The 26,918-nt window shown below is 30.9% G+C and overlaps 2 protein-coding genes and 2 pseudogenes across 3 annotated transcripts; 1 reads left to right on the forward strand and 3 right to left on the reverse strand.

The window, feature by feature from the left end:
- On the reverse strand, positions 1-746 carry LOC114186720 (annotated as a pseudogene).
- A 2,194-nt stretch (positions 747-2,940) lies between these two features.
- Positions 2,941-6,665, reverse strand: LOC114187139 (serine carboxypeptidase-like 11; the record flags this gene model as incomplete). The annotated part of the gene is made up of 14 exons (XM_028075281.1): positions 2,941-3,343; positions 3,520-3,565; positions 3,658-3,771; positions 3,859-3,977; positions 4,067-4,138; positions 4,258-4,407; positions 4,501-4,579; positions 4,653-4,759; positions 5,312-5,349; positions 5,490-5,592; positions 5,720-5,842; positions 5,966-6,042; positions 6,170-6,315; positions 6,418-6,665. Coding segments are annotated over 14 exons (1,506 nt in total), but the record flags the coding sequence as incomplete, so codon positions are not given.
- Positions 6,666-12,350: 5,685 nt separating this feature from the next.
- Positions 12,351-17,913, forward strand: LOC114187525 (annotated as a pseudogene).
- Positions 17,914-19,250: 1,337 nt separating this feature from the next.
- Positions 19,251-22,542, reverse strand: LOC114187993 (ABC transporter B family member 9-like). Of its 2 annotated transcripts, XM_028076463.1 has the most exons (6): positions 22,018-22,502; positions 21,285-21,915; positions 20,939-21,167; positions 20,587-20,853; positions 20,245-20,508; positions 19,256-20,047 (listed from the first exon to the last, which is right to left on the reverse strand). In XM_028076463.1, the coding sequence occupies exons 1-6, from the start codon at positions 22,118-22,120 to the stop codon at positions 19,406-19,408; spliced, it is 2,136 nt and encodes a 711-aa protein (XP_027932264.1). In that variant the 5' UTR covers positions 22,121-22,502; the 3' UTR covers positions 19,256-19,405. The 2 variants fall into 2 exon arrangements, with proteins under 2 accessions (XP_027932263.1, XP_027932264.1); XM_028076462.1 differs by having other exon boundaries at positions 19,251-20,047; positions 20,939-21,915; positions 22,018-22,542.
- Positions 22,543-26,918: the final 4,376 nt, after the last annotated feature.

Raw genomic sequence — 26,918 nt, forward strand, 5'->3', positions numbered from 1 at the left:
TTTTTTTCTATTATCAACTAGACACCCTTAACTCATTTTCAACAACTAACACATTGCGCCAAGACATGAAGGAGATCCTGCCTACCTAGGTACAAAATGCAACATCAGAAGAAACAACGAATCTCTTTTTCATTAGCAATTTATGCTATCCTCATCGAACTTCCAATCAATTATTAAGAGGCATAAAGACACGTTGCATTCTACAATCCACTAGCTCACGCGCAGGGAACCATCTCTAAATTAAGAAGGCGTCATGAGAAAAGTGAACTCACGGAATCGACTCTGGGAATCCGATGGGAAACGAACCACCTAAGCACTGTTTTCCTGAAGGTCTTTCCAACATCGATCAATATATACTTGCGATCGTTCGCGTCGCCGCAGTAGTCAATCAGGAGAGACGTGTTGCACCTGCAAATCGGGATCTTGAAGCCGTTTCTTGAAATGGAAAAAGGGAAGAGGAGGAGAAAGTGAAGGACCTGTAATTAGGGTTTCGTTCGGGAGGGATGGACAATGACTGGAAGCAAACGAACACGGAGGGTTGGAAGGTTGATGGAGGCACATGAGATTGGGAACCATGCTGGAACAACCGGTGCCGAGAAAGATCAACGCCGATTCCGAAGGAGTGGAAGTGGCTGCGCCGTCGACGAAGCCACTGGAAGCAGCCATGCCGTCAGTCACGACGGTTTCGGAGATTGCAAATCAAAAACAGACTCCATTTTGCGTTCTGGTAGAACGGATATTCCAACACGAGTGTCACATTTATAGCGAGATCCAGACCCGCCAAAATCATCTTTACATTTTTAATTTTAATATTATTTTTAATTCTCATTTTTTGAAGGTGATGTTTGGTGTGTGAGACTTCGACACCCAAATTTTTTTTTTTAATTATTATTGTAATTGAAAAATATGATAGTAATGGGTTGGTTTGATTTAATTTAATATAACTAATTACGAGTGGATGATTTGAATGAGGTTTAAATTTCAAATGTCGTAGTTATTTACGGGAGAATGCAGGTATAAGTTGTAATTATATTAAGAATGGTGATATTTTTATTTCTACAAGTTGAGTTCCATTTTATACATCCTGACCTAGTTTATTTTTGAGTATTAATTTAAAAAAATAGTGGTACATTAATCGATGTTTCACATTAAGTTACATCAAAAAATATAAAATAAAAGTCGAATTTTGAGAGTCAAAATATGATTATTTTTATATTAACCTTACATTTCGTTATCAATTATATTAATTTTAATTAGTAAGATTTCTTTTATCATGTGTTCTTACCGGATCGAAATATATTGTGTAAAGTCTTTTAAAAAGTTGTAACGATCAAATCTTTTAAATAACTATAAGGATTCATGAACTTGATTTCAAATGACACTCATCCTCCAAAGTCACATATAAAAAATGTTTGCGAAAGAATATGTAATCATGTAGGTTGTAAGATGTGTCTTTTATAATATGATTCACTGACCTTTTTTGATTGGGTTTTAGTTTAGTTGATATAATTATTTGGTAATTAACCTTGGACTTACCTGCTTTGAGCGATGGTTATAGTAGATTAGTTTGTTGCCATAGTTTTAGTAATGTTGTCCTACAAAATTGATATCTATTCGATTGGATCTTGTACCTTATAAAGTACTTTGGTCATGTATAACATAATAATCTCACAGATAGAGTACATTAAGAAGTATATGCTTAAATATATTTATCATATATATTGCAGAGAAATATAAACAATTAATAATTTTAACAACTATAAATGTTGATTGATCTAAGTTGAAATTTGAAGATCTAACCATCGATCGGAAGTTTTATTAGTACTTGAGTTATTTTCCTTGAAAGTATTATAGACTTGACCTAGTTGAAATACTAAATTTGTTGATGGTGGGAATTAATTGATGTTATACTAATTTTGTTTTTATTTATTTTTGTGTGTAAATCGATTATAACCGGGTTGATTAACATTTTTACAATTTTGAATAGAGAATATTTGGTTTTTGATTACTAAAATTTATTAAAAGTATTATAATTAGAAATTTATAATTGTGCTGTGCTTTTTTTTAGCTTCTGCATATTTTTAGTTTCTGCATATTTTGTTTACAATAATTAGTTTATTTGATATATATTTTTCTTAAGTTTAATATACCCTAAAATAATTCATTTTGATTCAATTTAATTTTAATAAAATTATTAAGTTAATTTAGTATATTATAAAGGAAAATTATACGTATGTATTATTCCATAAGTTATATAAATAACTCAATAAATGTGTTTAATGATAAATTTATTTGTTGGATATTATTTTGTTATTAATTAATTATGTCATTATAACTTTAAAATAACGTCTTTAGTTTCTGTTATATTTTCTAAATAGGAAAACAAATGTTACACTTTTCTGAGGTGGGATACAAAAGCAGAGATGAGAATTCAGCTCCCCAGAAAGCCGAGTGCTGACGTGGCAGAGTGAATTGTAGAAAATTTTTTAGAAGATTGTGCTGTGTAAATTTTGTAGGCATGCGGAAACCCGTGGAAACATTTAACAGGGTGGTTATATTTGACGCCTCCAAAGATAAAATTATATTCATTTAATATTGGAAAAATCATATTTTAATTTAGGTTTATATTATTTTTTAATTTAAAATTATAATATATATTATTATATTATTAAAAGAGAATGTCAAAGGAATGTATATTTTTAAAGGGAGTAACAAACAGTTTTTCCAGTTAACGTCTTTGATTTGAGTTCTGCATGAGTCTGTCTTTATCACATCTTCACAGAATAGAATCTTAAATGTGGTTAACAACTATGAATGTCTACCTCAGTTGAGATTCAATATTTAAAGCTAACAGAGACCATATATGACTGGTTTTTTCTTTTAGCAATATTTAATCCCACTGGTTGAAAAGTAATTTTCTAAACAATACAAGTCATAATGTCCTAAACACTTCTTCCTTATTGATTTATAGTATTAATGGTAAGGTACATATTGGAAGAATGAACTTAAACTTTAGAGAGATGATACATTGAAAAAGTTTTTTTGACAAACTTTTTGACAAATAACTATTTTTGGTAAAAAAACCTTAAAATTTTATTATTTTATTATCTTAACTTCCATTAAAAAATAAAAAACTTACTTTATTTGGTAAGTTTGTCAACTTTGTCAATCAAAATTTTGTCAAAAAATTATTTTCCTAAACGTTATTGGTGAACAAAATGACCTTGCTAGAGCAAATGACCTTATTATTTGGTTGTCCCTACAAAGGCCTCTTAGATAGCCATCTACTGAACATGTCAAGGCATTCTTCAGGTTTGTACTCTGGAGCTGTGTGGCCTCCACCCTGAAAATATATCGGTACATACAATGGAATCAAAAACTACCAAATATGCTGCACATACTTTATTCTCATTACACTTTTTAAATGGAATCTAGAATATAACCCATCTAGAATATACTTATGAAATGGAATCTATATTTGACCCACACAAGAGCAATAAGGAGAACAAAAAAACTTGCCTTCACAGTTGCAAATGTCATTCCATTGGAGTAAGTCCTGGTGTATCTATTTGCAGGAAAACAAAAATCAAAGACAAATTAATTAGCATTTTGGATGAATTAAGCCTGTTGATTATACAACTACAGTTAGTGGAATACCCTGCAACTTGGCCATTTGTATGCCATTGCCTCCAATCATCTACAATGGAGTAGTTTAAAGATTTGACCCATGCTTGAGTTGCCAAGAAAGGAATCAAAAGGTCATGATCGCCACTGTCAGCAATATAGAAAAGTTATGTGGTATGTGAAATTCAAACTATAGTTCAAACCTTATTCAATATATGGAGAAAGAATATCGACCTGTATATGAGCGAACGATAGCCCATTCTACTGAGATTTACGTGATACTCAAAACTGCTTGGGATATCTCTCTTGTGAGGTATATCGAACGTACAACGACGCCATTTTCCTATGCTTCCCTGCACCATGCAACCAAGACTAATGTTATATATGAACTTGTATATGCAATTGTATGTGGGAAATTTACTGTCATTTGTATCAACTACACCTGACGGATATGTAATGCAGTGCGAACACTATCATCATTGGCCCAGAAACCGCAGAGGAAGTATACATAACTCTGGATGGTAGTTCACAAAAGGTGTGTTAAACAACCAATGCATGTTATAGCAAATATATCACTTTACAAATATGCAAAGAAAAAAAAACATTTGTGATTGAATGAGGCATGAAGATTACTCGACAGTTTAAGGATGGCAATTTGAGACGAGTATTTAGGAAATTCGTGGTGGGATATTTCTTAATTAGTGATCTCCTCCAAGATGTTTCACTATCAATCCACTCACATGATGGGTCCAAAATATAGGCACTGTTAATTCCTGATAAAGCCTATAACAATGAAACAATTATTGACATTGTGATTTTTTGTTATTAGAGATTCTACAAATGGAAATCTTGCAAGTAAAAATCAAATAAGCGTACCTCGTTGAATGACTCGATATCTCTAGAGCATAATACATTTTTGACGTCTACTTTTATGTACTCTCCTCTACAATTTTTTGTAATGACTTTTCATTGTAACAAGAGAGTTTAGTTAGCATTTGATTTTCTTCAACAGAGTTTTTGATGAGAATGAAATTACCTGATATAATTCATCGGAAATAAGTCCCATTCCATGAGAATAAGGAATTCGATAATTAAAGTCGCTTCCAGTAGTAGCAGCATTCCCTAACAGGTATCCCTAAATAAAACAAAAAACATTTTAGGATAAGTACATTGCGTGTGTTTATCTTCTTTTTTTTTTCAAATTTTGCCATACAGAAATATTATTTTTAATTATTTTGACAAGGTTACCCTCACACCTCTTTAATTGTTTGAAAAATATTTTAATATGTACTCTGTAAGATTGTTTGTTTAAATAAAGAAGATATTGCGTGCAACCCGTAACGTTTTCCTCGCTTTTGATAGAGAATAAAGTATGGAGATTGAGAATTCCAATCAGACAGCTGTTTTTGGTACATTTATTAGTATTTTATGTCGTTTTTTGTTGACTCGGATATCTGTATTACTATATTAAAATTATCAAATATTTGAACGGATCGTAAGAATATTATTTTTCTAAAATATATACGTTGAACAAAGATGATAACAGAATCAAAGTTGGTAAACAATTTTTTACGGAGTCACGCCACTTAAAATAAAGCCTTTTTTTTTTCTAGTTTTCCAGAAGAAAAAACACTGACGAACATTTTATTTTTGTATCAACGTGGAAGAGATACTTTAAGATGCTAACCTGGAGATTTATCCATGGTTGAACCCCTTTTTCATTTGCTGAAAACAAGAGAATTTGGCAATCACTAAACTTTCAACCAATCTATGTTAACCCAATGACGCTACGATATACAAATTAATCAGCTTCTACCTATGGTTTGTGGATCCACCATTTTGTAGCGCATAGAGCTTTTTCTTACCTTGTGAAATTTCTTGAACAATCACTGGGATAGGAATGCCAGAGTACGAATCGCCACCGATGTAAACTTCGTTTGACAAAAAAGTTGGATGATCAATCAGCCACTGCAAACAGTTAATAATCACTGTAACAACTAATACTTTTTTTTTACAAACAAAGCGAAAAAAAAAAAGAAAATCAAAAAAATTGTGATGATTGTGAAATAAAGAAACGAAAGAAAAGGATGAACACCTTCCTTAGAAATTGATGGGCCTGGCGAACAATTATCCAGTCACTTCGTTGAGCAGCAGACTCTGTTGTGGGATAAGTGAATCCAGTGAAAACTGGCAAGTCTACAAATATTATGCTACTAACCTACCAAAATTAGTTATGGTAAATATTAAAGATCAATAAATAAGCATAAGATAATAACAATAAATACAATAAAAGCTCAAACATGAGTTTGAAGCAATAAAAATGAAGAAGCATAATGGACACCTTAGTCCAAGAGTGTTGCCTGTAGAACAACTTAGGGATGGTTCCATCATATTCCTCGTACTTAAAACCAAGAGGACCTGAAACATTCAAATACAGTGAACCTCAAAACCTGAAACATTCCGAAAAAGTTAAGTAAAAATTGGTAAGACTATGAATCGTGTATATGAAATGGTCGTATATATAAGGATCTCCGACAGATATTACCTATTTCTAAGACAAGGCCAGAGAGGGCTGAACAGCCAGGGCCACCGGTGAGCCAAAGCATGAGAGGATCGTCTTTTGGATTGTTCTCTGACTCAATGAAGTAGTAGAATGCCTGCACATCCTCTGATTCACCCACTCCCACATATCTATTCAACAAATATAATATAACATAACATGTCTATGACTTTCTTTCCCATGATCAGAAGTACTGTAATGTTTTTTTTTTTGTCTGACTGAGTTTAACGTACCCGGTTTCAAAGACAAAAGGAAGGGGTCCATCGAATCCAGGAAGGAACTTAACCGTGGAGCCACACCGTGCTAATTGAAGGAAGAACAGTGACAACAGAAGAAGGGGAAGTACAAGGCCATAACAAATGAAACCAGAAGTACTGTAACTACCACTGAAGTTAGCCATTTTTAATGGTTTTTCCCTTTTGTCTACGGCTTTTCCATGGTTTTTAAACGGAGTTTGTGAGTCCTGGACGACAAGACACCATTGTTTTTAATTATTAATAATCAGTATTTCTCTGTAACACGGAATCACAGTCATATATATTATTTTTCATAGCGTTGGAAAGGTCACTTTGAACCGCAAACAAGCGACAGGCTCTGGTTATGTGTCGTGTCCATGGCTGGCTGTAACATTTTATTTGATTGTAGTTGGAAATATATGAAACCCACCATAATTCCAATTATTCTCATTTTAGTGAAATACAACAGGCTAGAAGAATACAATATACTAGATATACATTTTTCTGTAAAATAAAAATTTACAATTCTAAATACTACATATTTTAGTTTAATATAATAAAAACAATATTATTTTAATATAATAATTTAATTACATATGGGTTTATCCTTAATTATTAATATAATTAAATATCTATCACATATATTTAATAAATAAAAAATTAAATTAATATATAACTACTTTTTTCTACTAAACACACATAATCTTTATTAAAAACTATATCTATCACATTTTTTTAGCTTATCTTATTTTTTAAGACTTCCTCTAGGATTTTTTTTTTTAGAAAATGCCCTTAAATAGATAGAAAGAATTACAAATGAAATTCCTAAATTGATTTGGAAAAATTACAAATTATTGATGAATTTAGAATTATTAGTTAACTTAATTAATTTTCTGATAATGAGAACTTTGTTTTCCATAATAATTTAATCTGATTTGAAAAAATTATGATCACCTATCACGAATAATTGTGTTATTAAGAACAGATGCAACTAGAGATGGCAAATAAACCCGTTCCCGTGGGTATTGCTCGAACCCGTCCCCGTTTTGACGGGGAATCCCCGCATTGACTGGGTATGGGTATGGGTATGGGGAATCCCCGACTTTTTCAGTTGGGTATGGGGATGGGTATGGGGATGTACATATACCCGCCATAATACCCGTTCCCGCCATATCTCCATTCTCGTTTAAATTATTAAAATATTCACAATTAATCAAGTAACTCTTATATATATATATATATATATATATATATATATATATATATATATATATTTTTTTTTTTTTTCTTTTAATTATTTCATTTGTCATGAAACTCATTCTCATCTCTAATATATTTTTTATCTTATCATAACCTTTATGTAATTATGTTAAAATGATGTATGTTAATAAAAAAAATATTATGCCTCACATTTGAATATTTATATTATTTTTTAATATTTTTATTTATTATAAATTTTCCTTTCACATGAGAATGTTTATACTCTCAATTTAAGGTAATATAAAAAAAAATCTTTACTTATTATTATTATTATTATTATCAATTTTTGTTTAATTTGAAGAACTCTTTTGTTTCATTAAAATAATTTTCGTTATTTTTCAACCTTTAAGTATATATGTTGATATTTGAAAAGTTTTCTTAGTTCTCTAAGATATTTTTCGTCTTATCATACCTTAGTTATACATTTGATTTCCTTTGTGTGATTTTTTTCGATAGTCTCTCAAATTATTTCTAAAACACACATTTGTTAGTTTTTTAATATTTTTATTTATTGTTTTTATTTTTATCATGTAGAATAATATTTTGATATATTCTATCTAATTATTTTTTATTTTATAACTCATTATTAATCATAATGTAATTTTTTCACTTTAAATTCTGTTTGAATTGGTTAAAATTATATATATATATATATATATATATATATATATATATATATATATATATATATATAATGATATTTAGGAATAGTATATGATAATTCACTACAAGAAAAACATGAAATGGTGACTGATTTAGTCAGTAACCCATATCAGTCACTATTTTTCGTCATTGGTGGTAGTAGTTGATTTATTGTCTGAATCAATGACTAAATTAGTGACTGATTCAATGATCGAATCGATACTTGATTTAGTGACCAATTTAATTACTAATTTATTTGTAATTTAATGACAAATTTTTTGGTCACTAATGATATTTCTATTTATTTTTAACCACTTCAAACATAATTTAATAATTAGTTCTCTAAGGTTTTTTTCATTTTATCATACCTTAATTATACATTTGATTTCTTTTGTGCGATTTCTTTCGATAGTCTCTCAAATTATTTCTAAAACACACATTTGTTAGTTTTTTAATATTTTTATTTATTGTTTATTTTCATCATGTAGAATAAAATATTTCGATATATTCTATCTAATTATTTGTTATTTTATAACTCACTATTAATCATACTGTAATTTTTTTACTTTAATTGTATAAATAACTTTTATTTACTACAATATAAAAATTTAATGTAATTTCTATGAATATTTTTTTGTCACTATGCAACATATATTGAAGTTCAAAAGATACAAAATCTATGTCAAAATTTTATTATTATGTTTATTATTTGTTTTTTGTGTTATTTTGATCAAGTGATGTATTATAACTTTTTATTAGTGTATAAAAAAGAGATTCATTATAATTTAAAAAATTGAAGTAAATAAATATTTAAAATATATTTTAATTTGAATATTTGTTCTTTGTGTCATTTTGATCAAGTGATATATTATAACTTTTATTAGTGTATAAAAAAGAGATTCATTAGAATTTAAAAAATTGAAGTAAACAAACATTTAAAATATATTTTAATTTGAATATTTGTTTTCCTTTTATACTTTTTTGAAATATTTTTTAATTTTATCAACTAAGTTCATTAATGTTGTAGTTTGCAAATTTAATAAATGTTTTGGTTCACATGAAATTTTATTTGGTATTCTAATATAAAATATAAACAATTATAATTTATTTTAATGTATTTGGCATCGAAGAAAATCCTTCTAATATTGAATATTTCATAATATTATGTTTTCTTTACCGTAATTTTTTTTCTTTTATAAAAATTAATATTGAAGTAGTTAGAACATGGGTACGGGTATGGGTACGAGATTATACCCGTTACCCGGTGGGGATGGGGATGGGAAAAAAGTTTGATACCCGTTGGGTTTGGGTATGGGGATGGGGAAGAATTTTTTATGCGGGGATGGGTATGGGATAGTGAAACCTGTCCCCGCCCCGCCCCGTTGCCATCCCTATCCATGGGTACTATCCGAACCTGTCCCTGTTTTGACGAAAAATCCTCACATTGACTGGGTATGGATATGGGTATGGAGAATCCCCGACTTTTTCAATTGAGTATGAGAATGTACATATTCCAGCCATAATATCGTCGTGTTTAAATTATTAAAATATTCACAATTAATTAAATAATCTTATATATATATATATATATATATATATATATATACTTTCTATTTTTTATTTCTTCTAATTATTTGGTTTGTCATGAAACTCATTCGTATCTTCACTATATTTTTTATCTCATCATAACCTTTATGTAATTATGTATTATGTTAAAATGATGTATGTCAATTAAAAAAAAAATTATGTCTTATATTTGAATATTTCTATTATTTTTCAATATTTTAATTATTGTATATTTTCTTTTCACATGAGAATGTTTAATACTCTCAATTTAAGTGTTTAATAGCATAAATCTTTCTTTTACTAGGTAATATAAAAAAAAAAGACTTTACTTGTTATGATTAATTTTTGCTTCAATTAAAGAATTCTTTTGTTTTGCTAAAACAATTTTTTTTTAATTTCTTAACCATAGAGTATATATGTTGATATTTGAAAAGTTTTATTAGATATCTAAGTTATTTTTAATTTATCATACCCTTAATTATAAATTTGTTTCCTTTTATGCGATTTCTTTCAATAATCTCTCAAATTATTTATAAGATACACATTTATTAATTTTTTAATGATTTTATTTGTTATTTATTTTCATTATGTGAAATACTATTTCGATATATTTTATCTAATTATTTTTTATTTTATAACTCATTATTAATCACACTGTAAATTTTTTCATTGTAATTGTATAAATAACTTTTATTTACTATAATATAAAAATTTAACATAATTGTCATGAATATTTTTTTATCACCATCCAACATATATTAGAGTTCAAAAGATGCAAGATCTATATTAAAATTTTATTATTAGGTTTATTATTTGTTCTTTACGTCATTATTATCAAGTGATGTATTGTAACTTTTATTAGTGTATAAAAAAAATATTCATTAGAATTTAAAAAATTGAAGTAAACAAACATTTAAAATATATTTTAATTTGAATATTTTTTTCTTTTATATTATTTAAAAATATTTTTAAGTTTTATCAACTAGGTTTATTAATGTTTACAAATTTAATAAATGTTTTGGTTCTCATGAAATTTTATTCGGTAATATAATCTACAATGTAAACAATTATAATTTATAGTATTTGATATCGAAGAAACAATCATCCTCCTAATATTGAATATTTGATAATATTATGTTTTTTTTATCGTAATTTTTTATTATTTTATAAAAATTAATTAAAATTAATATTGAAGTAGTAAGAAAATGGGTACGGGTATGGGAATGAGACAAAAGTTTGATACCCGTTAAATTTGGTTATGGGATAAGGATGAGGATGAATTTTTTTTTACGAGAATGGATATTAATAACGAAATCCATCTTCGTCCCGCCCCGTTGTCATCCCTACTTAAGTAAAGTATAACTAAAATATTTAAAAGTAGTTCTTATTTCATTTAAACATGGTTAATATGGAGAAGTAGATTTGAATATTTGTGTAAAACTATCTATTAATGATAAAAAGTATACTTAAATGGAACTAAAGGATAATATTATCATTTTGAGACATATATAACAAAACTTGTTGGTTTTTATAATATTGTTCTAAAATTATATAGGAAATAACTTTTTAATTAGTTGAAAAATTCTTTTGGATATATCAAGAAATACAAATTTCATAAATGTTTTGGTTTTCATGAAATTTTATTCGGTATTATAATCTAAGATGTAAACAATTATAATTTATTTCAAAGTATTTGATATCGAAGAAACAATCATCTCCTAATATTGAATATATGATAATATTATATTTTTTTACCGTAATTTTTTATTATTTTATAAAAATTAATTAAAATTAATATTGAAGTAGTAAGAAAATCGGTACGGGGATGAGTACGAGATTATACCCATTACTTGGTAGGGATGAGACAAAAATTTGATACCAGTTAAATTTAATCATGAGGATGAGGATGAATTTTTTTTTTTATAAAAATGGGTATGGGATAGCGAGATCTATCTACGCATCACCCGCTATCATCCCTACTCATATAGCTAAAGTATAACTAAAATATTTAAAAATAGTTCTTTCATTTAAACATGGTTAATATAGAGAAGTATATTTGAATATTTGTGTAAAACTATCTATTAATGATAAAAAGTATACTTAAATGGAAATAAAGGATAATATTATCATTTTGAGACATATATAACAAAACTTGTTGGTTTTTATACTATTGTTCTAAAATTATATAGGAAATAATTTTTCAATTAGTTGACAAATTCTTCTGGATATATCAAGAAACACAAATTTCTAAAATTAGAAAAGAAAAGCAAAAGTTCTTCTAGATCTGTTACCCACCATAAAAATATTAACAGAAAATTTGTCTATATTTTTTACTAATGTCATACATAGAAAAAATAGAAAAATGTTCCATCATGACGATAAAGTATTAATTAAATGACTGATATGAATAGAAACATATTAACTGAATCATGTAATCTTCCACCAATAACTCTTACCACTTCTCTCACTCTTTTCTTCCTTATTTGGTTTGCTCTTCATCTCTCTTGAGCCAGCCATGGCACACAACACCGACATGCCACCTTCTTCTACGTCACCTCAACACCATGAAAGAGACAATGACAACCAGAAGGTTCCCTTCTACAAGCTATTCACTTTTGCAGATCATCTTGACGTGGCCTTCATGGCCATTGGCACAATCTCTGCCATGGCTAATGGCTGGTCGCAGCCTATCATGTCTGTCATTGTAGGAAAGCTTATCAACACCTTTGGCTCCACCGATCCATCAAATACCATCAAAGAGGTTTCTAAGGTATATGTGTGCATGCAATGAAAGTTTTTTTCGTTTCTTTTTATAGTATCTGCTCCAACGGGATGGGGAATACTCATAACACAGACAAGAATGGTTCTTTATGGTTCAAAATAATCCTGGTTATGTAAAAGGGTAAGAAGGAGGACCATTGAACACAGTCTTGGTCTTTATATGCAAAAGGGTTGTTTTCCTTGATTACTACATGCAAAAAATATTACTACTCTAATAAAATTACAAATTTGGCATTACGTCTAAAGTAACATTAACTTTATGTTTTGGTACTCTTATTTCAAATTTCAGGTTTCGTTATTATTTGTATACTTGGCTATTGCGAGTGGAGTTGCCTCGTTTCTCCGTAAGACGACACACGCTTCTTTTTCTGTTTATTTATTTCTTAGAGACTATATATTATGTTGTGTTAGTTCAGTGTCAGATAATTGCAGAATTTTGATATCAGGGTTACGGTGGTTTTGTTAAATGTTGCAGAGGTAACATGTTGGATGGTGACAGGAGAAAGACAAGCTGCGAGGATTCGAGGTTTGTACTTGAAAACTATATTGAAGCAGGACATTGCTTTCTTTGACACTGAGACAACAACTGGTGAGGTTATTGGGAGAATGTCTGGTGACACTATTCTCATTCAAGATTCCATGGGAGAAAAGGTATCATAATCCAAGATAATCTCAATTGTTATTATGGGTCATGGTCTGCAAGTATTACGTTAACTAGTCGAGAAAATTTAAACATCGATAATAATGATGAAAAAACACTGGCAACATAATATTGAAAAGAACAATGATAAACACTAATTTATGCTAACGATTTTTTTTCTGACTTCTCATCCTTTGTACTTACGATAAAAAATTATATTGATAGGTTGGGAAGTTTATACAACTTGCTTCAACTTTTATTGGTGGCTTTGTGATTGCCTTTGTAAGAGGATGGCGACTTACTGTTGTTTTGGTCGCATGTATACCATGTATTGTTGTTACTCGTGGAATTCTGTCCGTGTTGATGAGTAGAATGTCAAGTCGTGGCCAAGCTGCTTACGCAGAGGCAGGAACTGTGGTTGAACAAACAGTGGGAGCTATCAGAACAGTAAGTCACAGTCACACAAATTAGTTGTAGAAAAAAAAATGAATGATTTTTATCTAACCATTGTCCTTGAATTTCTTCTGCAATGTAACTAGGTGGCATCTTTCACCGGTGAGAGAAAAGCAATAGAAAAGTATAATATCAAGTTAAAAATTGCTTATAAAACTATGGTTCAACAAGGGATGACCTCTGGTTTAGGAATGGGGTTACTTTTGTTGATTGTCTTCTGCACCTATGCACTTGCAATGTGGTATGGTTCTAAACTGGTTATTGAGAAAGAATTCCAGGGTGGAACCGTCATCACTGTAATAATAGCTCTTATGACTGGCGGAACGTAAGATTTTTTCTGGATTTCACATAGCTTAGCATTCCTAATGAAGAACTGAAACCTGATTAATCTTTCTAACATTCGCAGGTCACTTGGTCAAACATCTCCTTGCCTAAACGCATTTGCCGCAGGACAAGCAGCAGCATATAAGATGTTTGAGACAATTAAAAGAAAGCCAGAAATTGATGCTTATGACACCAATGGTGTTGTCATGGAAGACATAAGGGGGGATATTGAACTAAAAGATGTTTACTTTAGCTACCCTGCAAGGAAAAATGTGCAGATCTTCTCTGGATTCTCATTATATGTTCCCAGTGGCACAACTGCTGCTTTAGTGGGTCAAAGTGGAAGTGGAAAGTCTACTGTGATAAGCTTATTGGAAAGATTCTATGATCCTGATGCTGGAGAGGTACTGATAGATGGCGTCAATTTGAAGAATTTTCAGGTTAGATGGATAAGAGAACAAATTGGGCTGGTTAGTCAAGAACCTATTCTGTTTGCAGCAAGTATCAAAGAGAACATTATGTATGGAAAAGAAGGTGCAACTGATGAGGAAATTAAGTCAGCAATAACACTTGCCAATGCCAATACGTTCATTGACAAGCTGCCTCAGGTGTAATAAATGTTCCAAAATCAATTCTCGTTTTAGGTTGCTTTCTTTTATTAATTCTATTAATGTGTTTTATTCTGCTAGTAGGGCCTTGAGACAATGGCAGGCCAGAATGGGACTCAACTTTCTGGTGGGCAAAAGCAGAGAATTGCAATTGCAAGGGCAATTTTAAAGAACCCAAGAATCCTTCTTCTTGATGAAGCAACTAGTGCATTAGATGCCGAGTCCGAACGTGTTGTTCAAGAAGCATTAGAACAAGCCATGTCAAAAAGGACTACTGTAGTTGTTGCACATCGCTTGACAACAATCAGAAATGCTGACACCATAGCGGTGGTTCATCAAGGAAAAATTGTGGAGGAAGGTTAAACGTGAATCAATTGTTTTTTTCTTTATGTGTGTATATCAAAAGTAGTTTGGGTCCATTTTCTATATCATGTTAACTCATTGTCGCAATCTATGAAAGAAATTCAATTTTTTGAGACATCTTGGAACAAGGTGTTCACTTTTGACGCTTGGTTTTATTTGTAGGAACTCATGATGAGTTAATCAAGGATGTTGATGGTGCTTATTCTCAGCTTATTCGCCTACAGGAAGGAGCTACGGAAGCTGAGGGTAGCCATAATTCTGAAGCAGAGAAGTCAAGTAACAATGTTATTTTTGATAGTCACATAGCTAGATCTTCCACTCAGAGAGAAGTTTCATTAAGCAGAGATTCATCTAGTAGACACTCACATGGATTTACTCTTTCTCATCGAAGTGGGGTACATGAATCTGTAGAAATAGAAGATGGGGATGTTGAAAAAGTAAAGGTGATGCTAAGAAGGTTTCTTTGAGACGTTTGGCCTACTTAAACAAGCCTGAAGTTCCTATGTTAGTGCTTGGATCCGTTGCTGCAATAATAAATGGTCTTGTCTTCCCTATGTTTGGCTTCTTGTTTTCCTCAGCAATATCTATGTTCTTTGAACCTCCAGAAAAACAGCGGAAAGATTCTAGGTTCTGGGCACTTCTATATGTGGGTTTGGGTTTAATTACTCTTGTGGTCATACCTGTGCAAAATTACTTCTTCGGCGTTGCCGGAGGAAAATTAGTAGAAAGAATTCGTTCACTGACATTTGAAAAGGTTGTCCATCAAGAAATCAGTTGGTTTGATGATCCTGCAAATTCAAGGTATGTTAGTAAGATATTTTAATTATTATGTGTTGCAATTTCTTATACTCGTCAACTAAAGGATATGAATCACTTTCCAGTGGTGCAGTTGGGGCAAGGTTATCTAGTGATGCTTCAACAGTGAAAAGTCTAGTTGGTGATACACTGGCCCTCATTGTGCAAAACTTATCAACAATCATAGCTGGTCTAGTTATATCATTCACTGCTAATTGGATTCTTGCTTTCATTATTCTGGCTGTGTCACCCTTGGTCCTTATGCAAGGATTTCTTCAGATGAAGTTTCTTCAAGGATTCAGTGCGGATGCCAAGGTTAGTTTTACTTTCAGTTTTGTTTGAAATTATGCATTATGGAATATGGATGGATATCAAGAGAATCTTTTGACTGCTGTGTAGGTAAAGTACGAAGAGGCAAGTCAGGTGGCAAATGATGCTGTTGGTAGCATCAGAACTATCGCATCATTTTGTGCCGAATCGAAGGTGATGGATATGTACCGTAAGAAATGTTTAGAGCCAGAAAAACAAGGTGTTCGGTTGGGGCTTGTGAGTGGTGCAGGATTTGGTTTCTCTTTTTTGGCTCTGTACTGCACAAATGCTTTCTGTTTCTACATAGGATCTGTTCTTGTGGAACATGGGAAAGCAACTTTTCCAGAGGTTTTCAAGGTGAAATAAGTCAACCAAAACCTTTCGCTCCATGCTTATTTTGATGTTTCTTTTGATCTAGTTCTCACCACAAAATTTGTGCAGGTCTTCTTTTGTTTAACAATAACAGCAATCGGCATTTCCCAGTCTAGTGCCTTGGCACAAGACACCAACAAAGCCAAAGATTCCGCAGCTTCAATATTTAACATTCTTGACAGTACACCCACCATTGACTCCAGCAGCAATGAGGGTAGAACACTAGAAGCCATTTCTGGTGATATTGATTTTCAACATGTCAGTTTTAGTTACCCAACTAGGCCTCATATTCAAATTTTCAAAGATTTGTGTCTAAACATTCCAGCTGGAAAGGTAGTCAACTGATACTTGGATATTTCAGTAATTAAGCTTTTGAGTTGTACAAATAAACTTTATCTGGGAACATGTAATGTAGCTACATTGTTGATATGAATGTGTTTGCAGACTGTTGCCTTGGTTGGAGGAAGTGGCAGTGGAAAATCAACAGTGATCAGCCTCTTAGAGAGATTTTACAACCCTCACACTGGACGTATACTACTGAATGGAATGGATATAAAAGAGTTCAGACTAAGCTGGTTGAGACAGCAAATGGGTTTGGTTGGTCAAGAACCTATTCTCTTCAATGAAAGCATTCGTGCCAACATAGCTTATGGCAAAGAAGGAATTGCCACAGAGGAAGAGATAACTGCAGCAGCCAAAGCATCCAATGCACACCAATTCATATGTGCTCTTCCCGAAGGCTATGACACCCATGTTGGAGAAAGAGGCACACAATTGTCAGGAGGACAAAAGCAGCGCATAGCCATTGCAAGAGCCATGCTGAAAGATCCCAAAATCCTCTTGCTTGATGAGGCAACTAGTGCACTTGATGCAGAATCAGAGAAAGTAGTTCAAGAGGCTCTAGATAGAGTGAGTGTGAGTAGAACTACAGTAGTAGTAGCTCACCGTCTTACAACAATTCGAGGGGCTGATATAATAGCCGTAATGAAAGATGGAGCGGTAGCTGAGAAGGGAACACATAATGAGTTGATGAAGATTATTGATGGAGTCTATGCATCATTGGTCGCTCTACATACGACTGCATCGTAAATTTCTTATCAAGCACCATTGCTTGGAAAATGGTTGGTTTCCAGAGACATGATCTTCTCATTATTTCAAATTCTCGAAGTAATAAAAGTAGAGGATGTGAATGTCTATGATTAGAAGGGAGTAGTGACGTTTTATAATGTTAGAGAAAAAATGACATTCTTTGTCATTCAAAAACACATAAAAGATGTTTTAATAACATGTTCAGGTACGATGATGGGCTGATTTGTCTTTGAATATGATTTAGAGTGTTAAATGTGATAATATTCAGCATCAAATACGACAATTGCTCGGTTTCTCTTCACCATTCTTCTCTTTCCATGTTAGTTCTATTTTTTATGTTTTTATGGTTTAAGCTATCTTTAAGGCTTTTTGAATGAACTTATGAAGCATCTTAAAGTATAAGTTTGTTTTCTCTGTAAGAAACTCAATACAAGCATCTCTACTGTTTCTTGCACCGCTAGGTATAAAAGCAACATTATCGGTGAGCATAGCTTCTATAGAGATGCTTGTATAGAGTTGCTTTTTACGTGTTGTGTATTTAATGTCACGAATAAACTTTTTCTTAATTTTTATTTTGTTATATTCTTAAGTTTAATGTGTTTTGTATTTTAATTATTTTATGTTTATTTTACCTCTAATTTCTATTTTGAGTGTGTTAAATAACTTAATAGAAAACATTTGTGGTGGAGGAAAATAAGAAACATATTTTGGACAAGAAAAAAAATCAATTTGAAGTAGATACCCGTGTCGGGTGCCACTAAAATCCCGTCTAGTACTTCAAATACAGAATTTTGTTAAACTACACAAGATTAAGCGGTGGAAAAGTGAGGCTGAAGGTCCTTCAATTCGTAAAACCTAATTCTAAGCGGTGCTGAGACAATGCTGAGCGTAGGTATCATAGACATGTCAAAAAATGAGTATTTAATCTTGTTTCTCCCGAAAATTTTGGATCATTCCTCGTTTTGTACAATTTTATGCATTTGAAAAATATATTATAAACGATATTGATATTAATATTATTATTAATAACTTTTCATATAATCATGTTAATACAATATAATGTATCACGCCATTAGCAGCGAACTCACAATATTTATACTAGTAGTTACCCAAAAATTAAAAAATTAATGATCTTAGTGATAATATTTTATTTTGTAGAACATGTGTGTATTCAGGGTCTCTTAGAACTGTACATTTTTTTTTCATTTAATGAGGCAATCAACTTAAATATTAATGTTAAGCTTTTCAATATTTTACCAACTAAATTTTAATTTAGAAGATGTTTCTAAATAAGTTTTTACGAAAACTTAAAATCTTCCAATTTTCGTCGTTATCACCACCAATCTACACTCACTTAATTAGATTCTTACTAATGATAAAAACCCAACATATCATCAGCTAGTATTTGATTATAAAGAGAAACTTTATGCCCCCCTAGTTATTATTAGCAAATATACACTCTTCCAATTATTATTGATGTTTTATTTTTTGTTCTAAAATAATTGGCCTTTTAAAAGTTCAAAGACTTCAATTATGTTCTTGTTCATTAGATACTATAAGTAATTACTGTAAAATTGAATATCAAAAAAACCACTGTAATAAAAATTTAATAATACTTACGGAAAATTTCTCTCCAGAATCTGGGGAATGATCTTTAGATGTGTTTACAAGACTTTAGAATGAATTTTCAAGTCATTTAAGAAAAAAAGAAGTGATCAAGTTGCAAAATTTGATGCTATCTAGTGACGTGTAATGTACATGGCACTGGCATTTTTTTTTCACACTATGATTGACTAATATGCAGAGATACCAATGAAGCATAAACTCCATCAATCTTCATCAACGCTTCATGGTTCCCCTTCTCAGCAATGACCCCATTTTTGACGACTGCTATAATGTCAGCACCTTTAATTGTTGGAAGACGGTGAGCTACCACAACGGTAGTTCTATTAACACTGACTTTATCAAGAGCCTCTTGAACCACACACTCAGATTCTGCATCAAGTGCACTGGTTGCCCCATCCAGCAAAAGGATTTTGGGGTCTTTCAGAATGGCTCTTGCAATGGCTATGCGCTGTTTTTGTCCTCTTGACAGTTGTGTCCCTCGTCCTCCCACAGGGGTGTCATAACTATGTGGAAGAGAGCATATGAACTTGTGTGCATTTGCTGCTTCTGCTGCTGCAACTATCTCTTCCTCTGTGGCACCTCCCTCTTTACTATAAGCTATGTTGGCACGAATACTGTCATTGAAAAGAATAGGCTCTTCACCAACCAAACCCATTTGTTGCCTCAACCAACTCAGTCTCAAGTTTTTTATATCCACTCCATCGAGTAGCACACGTCCAGAATCAGGGTTGTAAAATCTCTCTATGAGGCTGATCACTGTTGATTTTCCACTCCCACTTTCCCCAACCAAGGCAACGGTCTACACAGACATATTTCAACAATGTTATCATATAGTCTCAAATTAGTAGATTTGTACAACCCAAAAGCTTAATAATTAGATATGTTACCATTCAATGCAAATCTTTATTACCATAGTATCGAGATGAAACTAAAAGACAACATCAAATGCACCTAACAAGTTATACCTAAGTTTTGTTCTTAATGATTAGTGGTTACCTTTGCAGCTGGCATGCTTAGACACAAATCCTTGAAGATTTGAATGTCAGGCCTTGTTGGGTAACAAAAGCTTACTTGTTGTAGTTCAATATCACCTTTTATGAGGTCTAGTGTTTTGCCCTCATCACTGCTGGAGTCAATCGCTGATTTGGTCTCAAGAATTTTGATTATTGAAGTTGCAGAATCTTTGGCTTTGTTAGTATCTGGAGCCAAGGCACTACTCTGGGAAACACCAACTGCTGTAACTGTTAAGGCAAAGAAAACCTGCATAAAATCTATAGTAAGAACTATATCAGAAGAAAACATCAAGTTAAGGTGGACCGTTACATTACAATGACATACCTTGAAAACGTCTTCAAAGGTTGCTTTCCCGTCTTGCACAAGAAGCGATCCTACGTAGAAACAGAAAGCATTTGTGCAGTATAGAGCAAGAAAAGAGAAGCCTAGTCCTACACCACTAACAAGCCCCAAGCGAACACCTTGTTTTTCTGGCCCTGAACATTTCTTCTTGTACATATCCACCACCTTTGGCTCAGCACAGAATGATGCAACAGTTCTAATGCTACCAATAGCATCATTTGCCACCTGACTTGCCTCTTCATAATTCACCTATACAACTCAAAGGAAACTTGTCAATATGTGCCTACTTTCTCATTTCTGCGGATGGAATCAGCAAAACAGAATTTAGACCAACCTTTGCATCTGCACTGAATCCTTCTACGAACTTGGTCTGAAGGTATCCTTGTAGAAGCAACAAGGGTGACACAGCCAGAATAACAAAAGCCAGAATCCAATTAGCAGTGAATGCTATAGCTAAACCAGTTGTGATTGTTGCTATGTTTTGCACAATGAGGGATAAGTTGTCACCGACGAGACTTCTCGCTGTTGAAGCATCAGTAGCTAGCCTTGCACTAACTGCACCACTGCATGGAAATCCATATTTTTTTTTTGAGTTAGATGAGTTGAAGGAATTAATATATGACATGATTGCATGTTTATTTTGTCTTTTATAGTTGGAAGTAATTATCACCTCAACATACCATGAATTTGAAGGATGATCGAACCAACTGATTTCTTGGTGCACAACCTTATTAAATGCCATTGAACGAATTCGCTCTATAAGTTTCCCACCTGCTATCCCAAATAAGTAGTTTTGCAATGTCATAGCCACCAGACCGACAATCCCCAAACCAACAAATAGAAATGACCAAAACATAGAATCTGTCCTAAGCACATCAGGAGGTTTAAAGAACGTGTTAACAGATGATGAGAGCAAGAGTCCAAATACAGGGAGAGTAAGACCATGTATTGCGGCTGCAAAGGATCCTAGTACTAAGACAGGAACCTCTGGCTCGTTCAACTTGACCAAACAGTTAACAGCATCCTTTTGATGCTTCTTATCATCAACTTCACTACTTTCAACATCCCCGTTATCCTCCACTCCAGACTCGTGCAAGGGAATTTGATAAGGAAGAGCAAAACTAAGTGAGAGAGAGTGTCTACTGCTCGATCTTGCAAAGGATGTTCTCCGACTTAGGTTCAAAATGTTGTTATTTGACTTATCTGCTTCTGACTTACGGCTCACTTCTTCTGCTACTTTATTTCCTTCTTGTAGACGAACAAGCCGAGAATAAGCACCATCAGCATCCTTGATTAACTCATCATGAGTTCCTGCAAATAAAGGAAACATGCAGTATGCTTAGCAGACTAAACATGACACCAAAAGTATTGTGCTGAAAAAAGGAACTGAAACAGTAGGTTCAATTTTATTACCTTTCTCCACAATTTTGCCCTTATGTACCACTGCTATGATGTCAGCGAGAACGACTTGTCTAAGCGAGCCCTTGAGGAAACCAGTGGTGTTCTTTACTCGCATCCTCGTCCAAGCGAGGGACTTTCGTTTTGAGCGAAGAGCGATCTCGCCCAGGCGAGAAGGCCCCGCTTAGGCGAGAATTCGCAGAGTGCTCACTGTACCACTACAACACTCGCTCAGGCGAGGATGCCTAGCTTAAGCGAGGCAGTCGCTGTCGCTTGGGCGAAGGCTCATAGCCTAAGCGAGAATTGTGCAGGTTTGATTATGTTTTCTTTAATTTATCCATGGATTGGCTATATGTCTTGAATATGCATGGTTACTTGATCTATATGCACTAAAATTGGTATGTTTGGAATGAGTTATGGCATGGAATTGTTGGTTGGTGGTGTGATAACATGAGAATTGGGCGTTTGAGATAAAAGTGGTGATTATGGTATGAGAAACATGAATTTGGTGTGTGATAGGCGTAATTCCATGAGTCTCGTAGGGAGAACTCATGGTGGTGTGTAGTGTATATAATTAAGATAAGGATTCAAGTAAGGGTCGCATCCCAAAACTCTAAAGGATCAGTTAGTCTCACGTAGAGCAAACTGATCCAAGTGGTGAGAGTAGTAGGAGACCCTAGTCTTTGGCATGATAATGGCCTTAGATGCTTGAAGGCTAAGCTTGTGTGTGGTAGGGTGAAACCCATTGGCAATGGCTCTGCAGAGCAGTAGAGGCCATCACGAGTGCAAGCGTCTAGTGAATCCGATCTTATTATATGTATCCGGATAATTGAGTCATAGTGTCCTGCTTGTTTGCTATAACATGATTTTTGTGCCTACTGTGTTGTATGCTTGGAGCTGTTTTAAGTACTTGTCTGCTATAATATGTTAAAATTATTTTACACTAGCTTACCCTTTCATTTGTGTTTGTTTCTTATCTTATTTTCTCTTTTGCGATGATCACCTTATTGGTAGCAGCATCGTAGTTTAGTTTATCCTGTCATTCATGGCTCTTAGGAGCAGTTTTAAGGCCCTAAGGAGCAATTTTAAGGCCCTAATGCCTTTGTAATTCTTGACCATAGGAGTATTCCTTTTGCAAAACTGATAGAACTTTTTAGTTATGTTTTGTTCATGGCATCCTTGGTATGCCTTAGTTATCCTGTTAAGTATATTTGTGGATGATGATTGTAATGACGAATTCATATATGTACTGTTCATCTGATTGCTCTTTCTTTATATAATTATGTGATGTTTTAATTTAGTAGAATTATTCTATTTAAATGGGATGTCACAACTTTTATGTCAATTTTAGATTAAAACAAATATTTTCTTGAATTTAATTTTTAATGGAAGCTCATCAGCTCCTTCCTACAACAATTTCAATAAAAGTATTTTATTCTTATTATTAACTAGTATCCTTAAAATACTAATAATTAATTCGATCAAACTTTTAAAATAGTTTATTTTATTTTAAACACTAGCAGAGTCCAATAACAAAGAATTAACACAATGGAATATTTAAAAAAAAAAATTGGTGTGCTTATTTAAAAATCTACTTGAAACCGATCTGAGTTAAATAATGTAGAAGAGTGTGTTTTGATAATAAATAAGTGTATTAAGTAGCATAAAAAAATGTGTTTACAATAAATAAGTGTATAAAATAATTTATATCTCAAAATAAAATCTAATTACATTTAAGTTTTAATTTCCTTAATGGTATATGTTATCTAGTTTATATGTTTTTTGAGTTTTTGAGTATGCTAAAAGTAGAAGTGGACTTAATGTGAGTTAGAAGAGCAAAACAAAACAGATTTTTAGTTATATAACAAAATGTGTAGGGAGGTGAGCTTAGAATCAGAAAAAGCATGTGAACAAAAAACTACGTCTAAAATCAATAACCAAAATATGTGTTCATTCTGTATGTCTAAAATCATTACATGTATGTTGAAAATTGTTTTGCAGTTTGATTCTGTTTTATTTATAATATATTTATGCTAATCTAAAGAATTTTATTATTATAATTTTTAATTATTATTTATAAATATAAGAGAAAGTTAAATTATAAAATATTTAATTATTTTTTCTGAAAAAATATTTTACAACTTTTTTCTAACAAACTAAAAATGAAAAACAAAGAAAAGAAGAATATTATTCATTCTTGTAACTTTTTAAAGATATATTAAGCCAATAAACAACTTTATTCCATCTTCTCTCACCATTATCTTCACTTCCATCCTATTTTTTCCTTCCACCATTATCTCTGTCTTATCTTTGTCTTCCACTTCTACTCACAAAATCATTTATAAGTGTCAATTAAAATATATTGAAATATCACAATAATATATAATATAAAGTATAAGAAAGAATACTAAAACTTGAAATGTAAAATTTAAATTTTACGATCTTTATATATTTTGGATTGTATAATCCGTAATAAAAAACTACCTTATGAATTAAATAATCCTCAAATATAAATTTGTATTACGAATTGTATAATTTAAAATACAATTTTACATTACAAATTGAAGAATTTAAAATTTACATTTATATTATAGATTCTATGATATGAAATATAAATTTGTGTTATAAATTTATAATTCATAAAATAATTTTATATTATGAATTATACAATTTAAAATAATTACGGATTGCAAGTCCCAAACTATAATAACAATAGGAATATAGTTAAAACTTTAAAAAAATAGGGAAGTGCAGAAAGAAAACATGGGGTGCCGGAAAGAATTCCCATGTTTTGATTATCATATCTTTTGTTCAATTGACATGAAAATTTTGCTTCATTCCTATTTTATTGAATATTGAGTATATAAATATTTATATTTGTATCCGCCTTTTTATTGTTTTAAATATTAATTTAATAATTAAAAAATAATATTATTATATATACAAAAAGAAATATATAAATATTAAAACAAAGGATAAAAAGGTTACTCAATTCAATTCTGGAAAATTTTCACGTTAAATATTAAAAAATTGATAAAAATAATAAGAAATAAAGATAATTATATGTATATCCTATATTTGATTTAATAAATTTAAGATTTTTGTTTTTCAGAAATTAATATATCATTTGGACAAATTAAAAAAAAACAAAAAATATGTGTATAATTAAGATCGTGATAATAATAAAAGTAACTTTCAAATCTAAGTAAAATTTTGAAATAAATAAACTTCGTGAATATTAAATAAGTTATCAATTGAGAGATAATAAAAGAACCTGTATACAAAAAGGAGAAATGATTTTTCAAATAAATATGATCATGATGATTGAGTAATTGATTTTACCGATTTTTTTTTATCATATTTTTCATATTTCAATTGAATATATACACGTACTTAGTTGTCAAATTATTTCAAACCAAAAAATATATGAAAACAAAACAAAACAATTATTTAATTATTAATATCTTTTATAATAATTATAAGATACACATATATGATTTAATTTTAATTGAAAGCATGCTACAATGTATAAAATATTATCATAAAAAGATAAGCCTAAAAAACAAATTATGATCAATCATGATAGTGGTTTGGGGTCCACTCAAAAATAAAGTAATTAGAATATTCGTTTTACACTAAAAAAAAATCTCAAAAATATCATTTTTACTACTCATTTTTTATTAAATTAAATATAAAATAATGTTTTAAAAAAATATCTTAATTGTTTTTTACTAATATATCTCTATTAAATCATTATAAAAGTATTTTTAAGAAGAAAAAGGCTTCAAAAAGTATTTTAATACTGGTTTAATTTTATTAAATTAATTGTAAGTTTATGTTTGATAGAAAAATTTAATTAAATTATAATTTTGTTTATGAAAAATATAATGATTATTTATCTTTATTCTCTTATAATCGATTAAAATTTTATTTTCTTTTTTGTCTTTTTATCTCTTTGTGACTCTTGTTGTGTCTTCTTACTTTCTTCTCTTCTAAGATTCATTTTTTAGAGCTTTGGCAAATTACATTCCTTAAATCTTCTATTGTTCGTGTGTACCAATTTTTCATCCTTATTCTGGTTAGTATGTTTTTTCTTTTTATTCGTGTTGATGTTGTTTTTATTTTTTTTTAAGATTTGTATTAGAATTATAAATGCGTTCCTTTCGTAGTTTTATTTTTCGGTACTTTTTGATCTACGAGTTTTGAGAGTTTTTTTGTATATATCTTGGCGAGGAACTAAAATTTTCCTACAAAATTATTAATTAGATTAGAGTTTATTCTTGGTGGATAATAGATTAGTTGGAGCATAATTCAGAGTTGAGTTTCGTGTAGAAAGATAATTTAAGTTTAGGGAAAAAAGACTTGCTTTAAGCTTTTACAATAAAAAAATATGAGCATTGATAAATTATTGAACAATTAAGAGGTATTTTTTCATTTTTTGAAAAGTACGGAGAAAATAAGTTTGAAAATGTATTGACTTTTGTTAAAGAAATTGCTATCGAAATAAATATAAAACCTAAATTTCTTGAAAAATGTATTAGACGCACAAAAAGAAACAATTTGATGAGAACAATGAAATGGTAAAATCTCTTCAAGAATTATTATAATTGATTACTTTTTGTAAAGTATAGATATAACAATTACCATATTTCAACGTAACTTTGAAAATTTAAAATATATGAAGATATTTTTGATTTTTGATTTAAAAAATTAAAGTCACTACATTATACCTTTTTGAAAAGAAAAATGATTAAACCTTGAAAAATCTTTAAAACATGATAATTTGTTTGATATTGATGGATTTAATTTATTTTAAGAACTAAATATCTTAAGATAAATTATAGGTTTAAAAAATGATAAACCATTTGATATTCTTAATTATATAAAAAGAATAAATTTTTTTAAAATGAATGTAT

Source organism: Vigna unguiculata, chromosome 6 (genome assembly GCF_004118075.2).
Source record: "Vigna unguiculata cultivar IT97K-499-35 chromosome 6, ASM411807v1, whole genome shotgun sequence".
Classification (NCBI taxonomy): Eukaryota; Viridiplantae; Streptophyta; class Magnoliopsida; order Fabales; family Fabaceae; genus Vigna; species Vigna unguiculata.